Here is an 11,477-nt window from a genome sequence, read left to right as displayed (position 1 = left end):
TCGGTAAAGCGCAAGAGACCCCAAAAACTTGTACAGATTGAAATTGGGTTTGTGGTTACCTGTGATTAGCATACCACCTTTATTAGTGAACTTATTAGGATCCGGCTTGATAAAAAAACTGCCTGACAACAATGTGTTAAAATACCGGGGGTCAGTCATGTGCATTTGTGAAGAGATTTGTGTGTCTGCACCTAGTATAAATCTTTCGTCACAAGAACAAGTCAATAAAATAAAACACAATTTAAGAAAACATTTTTATTTAATAATAATTTGAATAAATGAACAATTCAAAGTTAGAAAGAATAAAAAATATTTTCTCATTAAAGCAAATCGTTAGTAAAAAAACGTAAACTACATTGAAAGTGTTATAGATCCGGCCGTATTGACGTATTGAGTGAAATCGGGATGAAATAAACGTTCGTCTTAAATATGGGAAGGGAGAGATGATGAAAAAATGCTCGACAATGAGAATTGAGAGTTAAATTAAAAATTTCAATACAGAAAAACCTATAACTTCAAATGTAGAGAAAGTGCGTGTGACGATGTTTACTTGAAGATTTTCCCCTGGTTGAACTTCCTGCCCTGCTTGTCGGTGCCGAGCCAGGAGAAGTACTGCTCCACCAGCTTCTTGGTCTCCGGCTTGGAGAAGTCCATCTTGGTCCACTGGTAGGACTCGTAGTCGGTCTGCCAGTCGGGGCTGAGGCTGAAGGCCAGCTCCTGCCCGCGCCACACCCACACGCCCGAGATGGAGTTGTTGTTGTCCTCGCCGAATATGCAGCAGGATGCGAACGCGTTCTTGTTCAGTTTCTCCAGGCGTTGGAACATTCCTGCATTCACACAAATCACAATTATATACTAAAAACGCATGTCTAATGCGCAAAGGCAAATAGCCGCAACTTAAAAACAGTAGTTTTGAGATACACAATTTTATTCTTCCTTCCCTTCTAACCTTTATTTGCACCCAATAGTGCATAAGGCACTGCATCGTATAGAAGCAGTGTTATCTCGATCATTAAATACACAAAGGAAAGGTGATCAGCCTTCCAATCCAGGGTAATATTAAATAAAATTCAGAGTGAAAAATCACTTACATTTATTTGACTCCCCCTGGGAATCGAACACTACGGAGGCGGACAAACTAGTATAAACGATTTTATAGTTAACATAAAATTATGCTTTTTGCCAAAACATATAAAATTAATACAATTTTGCAGCTATTATATATAATGAATATCTCGGTAAAGGAAAGAGATAGAGCAAAATCTGTGATTGTATATGATAGAGGCCAGCTATAAGAATGCTTTGAGCCGTGTTACACCAAACATCCACAAGTTGTGTTACGGCTAGTTGAATACTGGGCTTTTTTAGAGGTCTTTTTTTAATACTGGGCGCTAAAAGAAGGCTGAAGAAGATGTAGTAATGTAATTTACCTGAAACCAGGTTACAGCTCATGAAGACCTTGGCAAGCTCGTCGTTGTATTTGTATTCAGCGAACCAGATGGAGAAATTTTCTGGGTCAAACTTCTCAAAGAAATACGGGATGGAGACTGTCTCTGCTTCGTTGGAGTAAACCTTCTTGAAATCATCCATGACAAAGGTTCTGTAAATAAGTACAAACTTGATTAGTTACAACTTATTTGAATAAATAAAATAAAAGCTTTTTAATGAGAATAACACACACATTGATGGCAAATCCCAAACCTACCCTGCCAGTTATTTGGCAGAAAAGGCACAATCTATTTCTTAACTCGGTAGTGTAAAGGCAAAGGGGCATATCTGTCTCAGATCAAATTTTACAGGAGAGCAAAAACAAACTTGCGAAATTAAATAACTCGTTTGATTATGAAATACACCATTTTAGACATTTTGTGTAACAAACTTAGAAAATGAAAAATTTGACAGATATACCCCTTTGCCATTACACTATCGAACTATTATAAATACTTGTTTATTTCACTGACTATATGAAAGCAAGGTCATCACTTGTGCGTTTCAGGTGAGTGTTAAATAAATATTAGAGTGAAAATTCTAATTCAGTATAAGCAAACCTTTTTAAAGCTGTATTTTTACGAGGAAATTTTGCAAATGCCATGGTTCTATAAACAAATTATGCAAAATAAAGAGTAAAATGATTGGTTTTTCTTATTTTTATAAACACAAATAGAATCCTAAAAATCTTTAAATTATATCGCTCACTCCTTTCAAGAACATCATAAATCAAAAAACTTGATTTTTCAGGAGAACGTTTTTAAAGTTTAAAAATATAATACAATGTTTTCAAAATAAATATCAAGCCACTATTTTTATGGAAAATAATTTAAAATTACCCCTTGGGTAAGTGGCTGAAGGGATCCTTTGTTGGTGGCTCGGCGGCGAGGGCTTCTTCACTGGCGTCCATGGGTTCAGGTTCAGGTTTTTCTTCTTTCTTGACTGCGGGTGCCTTTTCCTTCTTTTCCTGTGAAAAAAAAACATAATTATGTGCTAACTAAACATTTTAAAATAATATAATTTATATTTGAAGCACTAACATTGTGATTTTCCATTTTATGATTAAAATGTAACTTTGTTTTGAAATCACTATAAAATATATATTTATAGTGATTTTAAAATCAATTACATTTTAATTATATATATTTTAAAATAAGTTATAAATTAAAAGTTTTGTTTTAAACTTTCATATCATATTATTATAAATGCCATTAAACTAATACATTTACTCACGCATCAAATATGTATAAAACTTGATAAATACAACAATGAAAAAATTCAAATACTTCTTCTTCTCCTAACCATTATCCGCACCCAATGGTGCATAGGGCACTGCATCGTATAGAAGTAGTGTTATCTTGATCGTTAAATACACAAAGAAAAGGTGATCAGCCTTCTGCTTCGGGTACCAGTCCAGAGCCATATTAAATAAATATTAGACTGAAAAATCACTATTATTTATTTTGACCCTCTTGGGAATCGAACCATGGACCTCCAGCATGGTAACCTAGCGTGCTGACGATTACACTATGGAGGCGGTGAAGTAAATATCAAATATGTACTTAACTGGAAATAAAAATACATTTTCTTCGGCTACCCAACAATATAACTTTCAAACAGTATAGCAGAGTGCTTGCGATGATTTTAAAGCTCTCAAACTATGAAATCGGTTGGCAAAATAACTTTTTATTACACCAATATTAATTTCAAATATCCATGAGGTCAATTCATATGAGCGAAAATGTGTAAGTTGCTATTTATACTTTCTAATACAAAAATACTGAGCGAAAATGGGCATGATATTGAATATGCATCAGTTGGCATTATGGGGTATTCCTACTCTATAAAAAGACTCGACTATTCTCTATTCATTCCTCCAATTTATTTTCTGATATACAAAGCTGGTTTTTGAAAGAAACCGTTAAAATTACTTGCTGGCATTTTTTGTGCACAGTAATACATACATTAAAATCTCTATATAACGGACTAAGGACGCTTGTCCACTACCCAGAATTCCGTGTAATAGTACCGTCCGGTTAGCGGTAGCGTTTTAAAACGACGATTAACTTGGATTGGCTTGTGCTTTTGTCCATCTTTCTTCGGATCGGAGCTCTTGATCGGTGCGTGATCACGGTGCGCGTAAATTACATCACGCTAAACTGTCGTAATCGCTTTTATTTTGTAAAAAAAACGACTGCTGGACGGTAAAATTCTATGTAGTGCATAAGCGCTCTTGCTAGGTAAGTTTATTAACCAAAAATATCCTTAATAGGTCAACGAGGTCATTAGTTCATCGTGAGACAGGAATACAAACCTTCTTGGGCTTGGCTGCTGCGGACGGTGTGCAGACGATGGCCTTCTCGCAGAGCTTGGCGTCCTTTCCCAAGACGGCGCGGAACTGTGGCTGGTTTAGTAGCGTCACAAACCACCTGTTGACGTTGGTGAATGGCTGCCTCGCAGATGGTTCCATAACATTCTTTAAAAAAAATAAAATGCAATTAAAAAAATACATTATCTTCAAATCAATTTCAATTCAATTCAATTTATTTATTTCAATTAATGTATACATTACCAACTATAAAAAATTTAAATCGTATACATTAAAATAAAATATATGCGAGAACTATTGCTAAAGGTGTAGAAGAATCCCGCTTCGGAAAACTCCTTCAGACATGGAACAGATCAATATCCAATGAGATATTGTTCAACATAGCGGTAGCTCTTCCTACAGGCATAACCAACGCCAGGTTGGTCCGGTGTATAGGAATGTGAAACAATCTATGTCGACGCTGTCTTAGGTAACTATCGGGAACATACAGACCAATGTTCCCGATAATTTCAGGATTATCGATCATGCCGCGCAACAATCTTCTAGTCTCTGAACTATTGTAGCCAAGCATACTCTGAAGAAACTCGGTCAGGTAGAGCCAAGGATAATAGCCGTACTCTCTCATGTAGAGATACCTCAGAAACTTCTTTTGGACTTTCTCTACCATAAGAGAGTACTTAAGCTCGTGTGGCCCCCAAATCATCGAGCCACTCTCGAGTCTACTTCGCACCAAGGAGTTATAAAGAGTTCTCAGCACGCGGGTATTTTGGAAAACCCTGGCAGTACGCTGAACAAATCCTAGCATTTTCAATGCATTACCACTGACTGCCTCTATGTGATCGTGAAATGTCAGGGTGCTCACAAACCTAACGCCCAGGTCCCTAACATTCTTAACATCTTCTCCTTCCCATGCCACTCCTATCAAAGGTTGGTGACCATTTCCTTAACTCTATCCACGCGGCTCGCATAACCGTTTGTGTTTTTACAAAACATTCCCCACACGCGGCTGACATAACCGTTTGTGTTTTCACTTAGGTCCAAGTTTCGAACCTCAGTTCAACTTGGAGGGATTTTTTCATGGTGTGGAACTTTGGATAAAATAATACGTCAATCCTTGGCCTTATGACATCTGTTGAAATATCTGACTAATAATTTGTAGCATCGCAAGGATAAATAAAATAACAGATCCCTGATTTTTCTTGCGGTCGGTCGGTATATAGTCCGCGCCATAATCATGCCCCATATCTGTCTCACTCTCGACGCTACGCATCGCCAGTGGGTAAGAGTGACACACAATGCGTGCTTTGATTTATTTATGTTCTTATTTGTTTATATTACGATATATTTCAAGAATAATGTGACACAAGTGTATTATAGAGTACCAAAAAGGCACAATGAATCCCATTGAACGTTTTTGTTTAGGAAAATAAATCGTTTCTTAACTAAATACATGATAAAAGTAATCATTTTAAAAACGGCTAAATACCGCCGCGTACGGGCGTCTCTCAGGAACAAAGTTGACGCAGTTAAAAGGTTAAACTCTATATGATCCTGGGCAAGCCTGATGAGGGTTGCTGCCTCCGGTATTCCAAACCACTGTCAAATATTTTTGACCCATGATGTTCTTTTATGTCCCAAGCCCCATCTGCCCTCTACCTTTCCCTCTACTAAAAGCTGTGGAAGGGCGTATTTTTCTCCATGGAATATGTGGCCCAATTATGTGATTTTTCATTTTTTGACAGTGGTTAGGAGTTCACAGATCTTAGCAGATCTCATCATCACTAACACCATCATACATTATCACTAACACCAAAATGGCAGATCTGAATCACAAATAACTCTTTACCTACGGTTAGCAGTCTTTGGCATCTTTAAATTAGCATTACCCCAACATGGGTTTGGTACGCAGTTTGTGCAGCATAAAGCGCGGCACCCTTATTTCAAAATTCAATTTCTCAGAACCTAGTCTCGATATTTTAATGTTTTATGGCTTAAAACTGCTTATTTTTCATACTATTACCATGTGCGGATATAGTTTAAAAAAAAATATCTTTTCATCCGGTTACATGATAAAATGGGGCTATGTTGATCTTGGCTCTCTGACGTAATTCTACAAAATATATCTGCATCTCACTCGCGTCACATATAATAGTAACCTGAGCGCTTGTGTTTGAGAGTGAGAGATGCAAGACGTATATTTTTATATTGTTTCACATTTTCAATAAATTTCGCAACTTAGTTTTAAAAAAAATTGCTTAGCAAGAGCAGATCTGTCAGAAAGCCTAGATGCTTCTGTATCAGATCTAGGCTTGCGGTGGGACAGCTTTCGATATAGATGCAAGACATAGATGAAGAATAGTATGGAAGTCTCGTTGTTTACTGAGCTTATGACATGTCATAGGTTGGTTAAATGATCACTTTATACACATGTAACATGTTGAAATGTTAAAATATGAAAATAACTAATAAATAAGTGGAGAAACTGAGATTTGTGAACAAGGATTCGGACATACCCAAAAAAATATCATAATTATTTATTATTATTAAATATGTCATACTTCATTATCAAAAAGGTTTATTATTCATTTACAAATCAATAATTACAATAAAAAATTAGGCTCTTTGGAAAAGATTTAATAATTGGAAATGCAAACTGATTTAAATGTGACAAACAGGTTATTTGTAGTACATTATATTCATGAACCATACCAAATGAATGATCTAAGCTAGATGAGGGTAGGAAGGATTTCATGAATCCCTTATAGGATATGAACCAACCTGGCAAACATGAAGAAGGGTGCAGAAGACGCTGATGTCAGCGAGGGTGATCCTCTCTCCCACCAGGAAGGTGCGGGTCAGCAGATGCTTGTTCAGGTACTTCAGGGCAGTGGTGATGTCTTGCTTTGCCCTCTCCACGGCCTGTCCGCATACAATATAAACCAAAATTAATAAAACATAGTACATAACTAACGTATACTAATGTGTAAAGGCAACTAGCCATAACTTAAGTTGCGGCTGCTTGGCGTAACACGGCCCAAAGCATTCTTATATAACTAGCCTCTATCATATACAATCAAAGATTTTGCTGTATCTCTTTCCTTTACCGAGATATTCACTATCCAAATAGCCGCAACATTGTGTTAATTTGATACATGCGTTGGTAAAAACAGTAGAAAATAGCAGAATACCGCCTGCGCAAAGCGCCCGGGTGGCATACCGGAGGTCCCGGGTTCGATTCCCAGGGGATTCCAAATAAATAAAAGTGATTTTTTTCACTGTAAAATTTATTCAATACTACCCTGGACTGGTACCTGAAGCGAAAGGCTGATCACCTTTCCCTCATGTGTTAACGATCAAGATAACACTGCATTTATATTATGCAGTGCCCTATGCACCATTGGGTGCAGATAAGGGTTTGAAGAAGTTGGCAAAACTTAAGTTAACTTTAAACATCACTTGAAGTTAACTTTAAACTCGTTTATCTCAAAACTACTGTTTTTAACTTGCGGTTATTTGCCTTTGCACATTAGTATAGTCATCTTTAGTATCTTATGACAGTAATGATGCATATCTTCTTCTTTAGCTTTTCGTCCCCAACTGCTGGAAATAGGAGTCCTCCTTAATCCTTCCATTTTTTCGGTCTGCTAATTTCTACCCCCACAGTGGCTATGTAATCGAACCATCTTTTTTTGAGATCTTCAGACGCCTCTATTATTCTCCCTTATACAGGCTTCGACATATCCCACCTTGTGGGATCCTGTCTTGCAACATGTCCCATCCATTGCCACTTGAGTCTTGCTATGCCATCCGTGATATCCTCTATTCAGATTCTGTTACTAATTTATTATTTTATCTCCCAGGCTTAAACCAAGCATGGGTTTTTCTATGGATTGCTGTGCACATTTGAGTTTTAATGCCTGTAGGAACACAAATATACTGAGAGGTGAATACCGATTGTGCTTTTGTGAGTTTTCTGCTAGGAAAGAGACCCTTTACGTGACGCAGATCCCAACTAGGATACGAGTACTTAGAGCAGCATGGAGAAAAAGGTGATTTTAAAGTAAATGAGTTAACTTACGTCCTTGTTGAACGGCATGATGCCGAGAAGTGGAAAGACCCACGCGCAGGAGGCGGGCAGGACCTCTCCGTCGGCCCAGCCCATCCACTGCAGGACCTGCGCACTGCTGAGAGCATCCGTGCCCCGCAGAGCCGCATTGCTCACTGATCAACAAAACATCGTCATATTACAACCATTCTCATCGTTGGTCAGATGAGGAAAAGTTACTTTCTACACAAATTTATCAATAGATGGAGTGCTAACTGAGATACAAAAGCTGTTGTTTATATAAACCAGTGATTCCCAAAGTGGTCTATATCGACCCCCAGGGGTCTATGACAACTTGCAAGGGGTCTATGTTTTAATTTGAATTTAAAATATAAATGTATAAAACCTAACATGTGTGGTTCAAAGTGAGTAACACTACATATACCGGCTGTCAAAAATACATTTGAAGTTAATGAATTTGATAAAAATCAATATCAGGTAAGGCAAGGGGTCTACGAGATAAAAGAGTTTGGGAACCTCTGATATAAACTAAAGGAATAAGAATTTAGGCAAAATGGGTATTCAATAATTTCATTTTAATTAAGTTTAAATTAGTAAATACCACTATTTATTAAAATCTACTGTGACACGTGTTTCGATGCATTGCGCATCATTTTCAAACACCGTATGTGAAGCTAATTCAAAATTTTAGAGTTGGGTCCTTGGGACGTTGAAGATTGAAGAGGGGGTAGGAGCTCTTTCTTATTACTATTTATTTAATTTTTATTATTATTTTTTATTTCTTATCGGTGGAAATATAGATAATACGGGGGAGAGGCTTTAGTCGTAGTAAAATGGATATTCAATAATGGACAGAGTGGTGAATGTTAACTTTCCGAGAGTACAATAATTGATATCTGACTTTCTATAGGGAATGGGTTCATTTTACATGAAAATAATACAACGCTTATTTGCATTGTATTTGCTCACTTTAGGTAGAGCTCGAAAGACACCAAAAAACATTGTGCGGATCGGAATTGGGTTTGCAGTTACTTGTGATTGGTATACTGAGGGTCGGGCGGCAGACTGTCCGAGTATAATTAGGGTCGGGGTTGATGAAAAAATTGCCCGACAACAATGTATAAATATCCTGAATAACCGAATTGTAAATGGGTGAAACACAGGAAAGGCACCGTAGAACGGGGCTACTTGAACTTTGATGTGTTACTTGAGCCCAGTACAAAAATAAATATTTAGATTGTTATCGATCGAAGTATCGTGACAATAAGTGTCACCTGTCAGGGAAACAATGAATCACGTCAATACGTTCATTATTGTAGACCAAATACACATTTCATTTCTTTTTTGTACTGGGCTCAAGTAACACTTCAAAGTTCAAGTAGCCCCGTTCTACGGTATGTCATGTTTAAAATTAGACTGGCTATAAAATATCCATTAGAAGATACCAACACACAGTGGGAACCACAATTGTAAAAACAATAATGTAACAACAAAAACGTAGGTACAAATTCATAATATTGTCGGGTCCGCAGCATACAAACACACAACACTTTTGTTTTTTAAGAAAATATGTGGGGTGTAAGTATGTAAATAACATTGAATTAGCCATCAAAATAAAAAGAGGTATTGATGCATAAATACACTGTAGAATTGTATTTATTTAATTATTTTCGGTGAGTGAGTAATAGATACAACAGGTAACGAGATAACGTAACATAAAATAAAAGCCAGAAGACTGGCTTTCAGGTGATTTGACAGCTAGTCGTTCTTGCACTGGTAAAGTCGATAGATAAATGTCAAACTGACAAAAATAACTCACCGTAATAGGCAATAGCATTGCTCTCCGTCAACAGAACTTTCCCGTCGGCGGATTCAAAAGCTGGGACCTGAAATAAATCACACGTCACATGAGTACCCTCCAGATGTCAAAATAAATAACCTTAAACCGACCGGCGACAATTGCGCAATAAATTCCAAACAAGCGCCTTAAAAAAATATACGAATCTCACCTTTCCTGTCGGGAATTTTTTGAGGAAAGCGTCAGTCTTGTTTGTTTTCCCAAAGACGAAATCCGGCTGGACTTTTACGTTGGCTCCGGCATACTGTGCGGCGATCAGTGCCTTGAATGCACGGAAATTGTCCGGGTACGTGTATAAAGTCTAGAAAAATACGGATATCATATTAAAGAAAAACTTTAGAGTTATAAAAAATTACCTACGAATTTAAGAAAATTATATCGATTATAAGGATAAATCGAGAAAATTTAAACAAATATCACTCACTCCAGCCGCCATTATCGGATTTTTACGTGGAAGAGAGACAGAAACGTCAAAAACTATACCATACGTAAAAAATCACCAGCTGTAATTTTTAAAGTTTTTATTCAATACAATAAGTATCTACACATACCTTCAACTTATTTTTGGAGAAGTTTGAAATTTTCATCAGGAATCGGGAAGTTTAAGCTCATGAGCCATTTTTAATGAGTGGATGTAAATTTGTTTGAAATTTTATATTGACAAAATGCATGCTTTACTGATATTATTACCACCAGTCACATCATTTATATATAATTTCATCGCTAGACGAAAAAAAGATAAGTTTAGTTTAAATTAATGTAATGTTTAAAAATTATTGTACATTGTAGGTATAAGTACTAAGCTTTCTTAGTAAACAGTAAAGAGATTCGAAATCGGATTTTATTGCTTTGTTTTTTAAATGTGATAGGTATAATAATAACATATTCAAATATCATGTCTTAAGTTCCAGGTTTATCGTCATTCTTATTTTTCTTCTTCTAAACCTTATCCGCATCTAACAGGGCATAGGGCAATGCATCGTATTGACGCTGTGTTATCTTCATCGTTACTTACATGAAGGGAAGGTGATTACTCATGCGCTTTAGAGATCAGTCCAGGGTAATATCAAATAAATATTATAATGTAAAATTACTAATATTCATTTTTACCCACCCCTGGGGATCGAACCCGGGGATCCAGCACCATATCTAAACGCGCTAACCATTACACCACGGAGGCAGACATTGTTATAGGTGATTATAATATTTTTTGATTTTGATCTATAACTGTTGGTGGTTTTTATGATTTAATCCAATGTAACTCATATTTTTAAAAAAAATAGGCAGGTTACAAAAAATAAAGCTTTGAGAACGTAAAACCTGTTCTATTTGAAAAACATATTGTCAAATGTTGTATTGAAGGCTGTCTCAAGTATAATTTTAAACCTACCAATATTATAACAATCTTTGAAAAGCAATAAATTCTAAAAACCAAAAACGTTTTTCAATAAACAGAAAGGATAATTAAAAGTGACGACAATCGAATTATGTTTTTAAATGCGAGTATAAAAATCAAAACCTTTGATTCGTAGCTCGAAACAAAGGAATCACAATAGATTTTTGTAACAATTTATGTTATTTTAATACCTACGCACATACCAAGTACTTTCTGCTTTAAATCACTGGGTAGGCACTCAAACAATTTTTGTAAGTGTGTTATTTTATTTTTATCATTCTATTTGGACCCAATTCCGGGGCTACTTAGCTTGCTATCTCTTGTTTTGCAAAGTATTTCC

At 36.3% G+C, this 11,477-nt stretch overlaps 1 protein-coding gene across 1 annotated transcript; it reads right to left on the bottom strand.

Annotated features, from left to right (window-relative positions):
* Window positions 1-240: 240 nt before the first annotated feature.
* Window positions 241-10,202, bottom strand: eEF1gamma (elongation factor 1-gamma). The gene is made up of 9 exons (XM_088265163.1): window positions 10,166-10,202; window positions 9,893-10,042; window positions 9,703-9,769; window positions 7,896-8,038; window positions 6,596-6,736; window positions 3,803-3,964; window positions 2,328-2,455; window positions 1,431-1,600; window positions 241-827 (listed from the first exon to the last, which is right to left on the bottom strand). The coding sequence occupies exons 1-9, from the start codon at window positions 10,175-10,177 to the stop codon at window positions 547-549; spliced, it is 1,254 nt and encodes a 417-aa protein (XP_088121289.1). The 5' UTR covers window positions 10,178-10,202; the 3' UTR covers window positions 241-546.
* Between the last annotated feature and the right edge of the window lie 1,275 nt (window positions 10,203-11,477).

Source organism: Brachycentrus maculatus, unplaced genomic scaffold, assembly GCF_059751285.1.
Source record: "Brachycentrus maculatus isolate JH-2025_06_01 unplaced genomic scaffold, ASM5975128v1 h1tg000242l, whole genome shotgun sequence".
Lineage (NCBI taxonomy): Eukaryota > Metazoa > Arthropoda > Insecta > Trichoptera > Brachycentridae > Brachycentrus > Brachycentrus maculatus.
The sequence above is the reverse complement of the archived record's forward strand: the minus strand, read 5'-3'. Positions and strand labels throughout refer to the sequence as shown.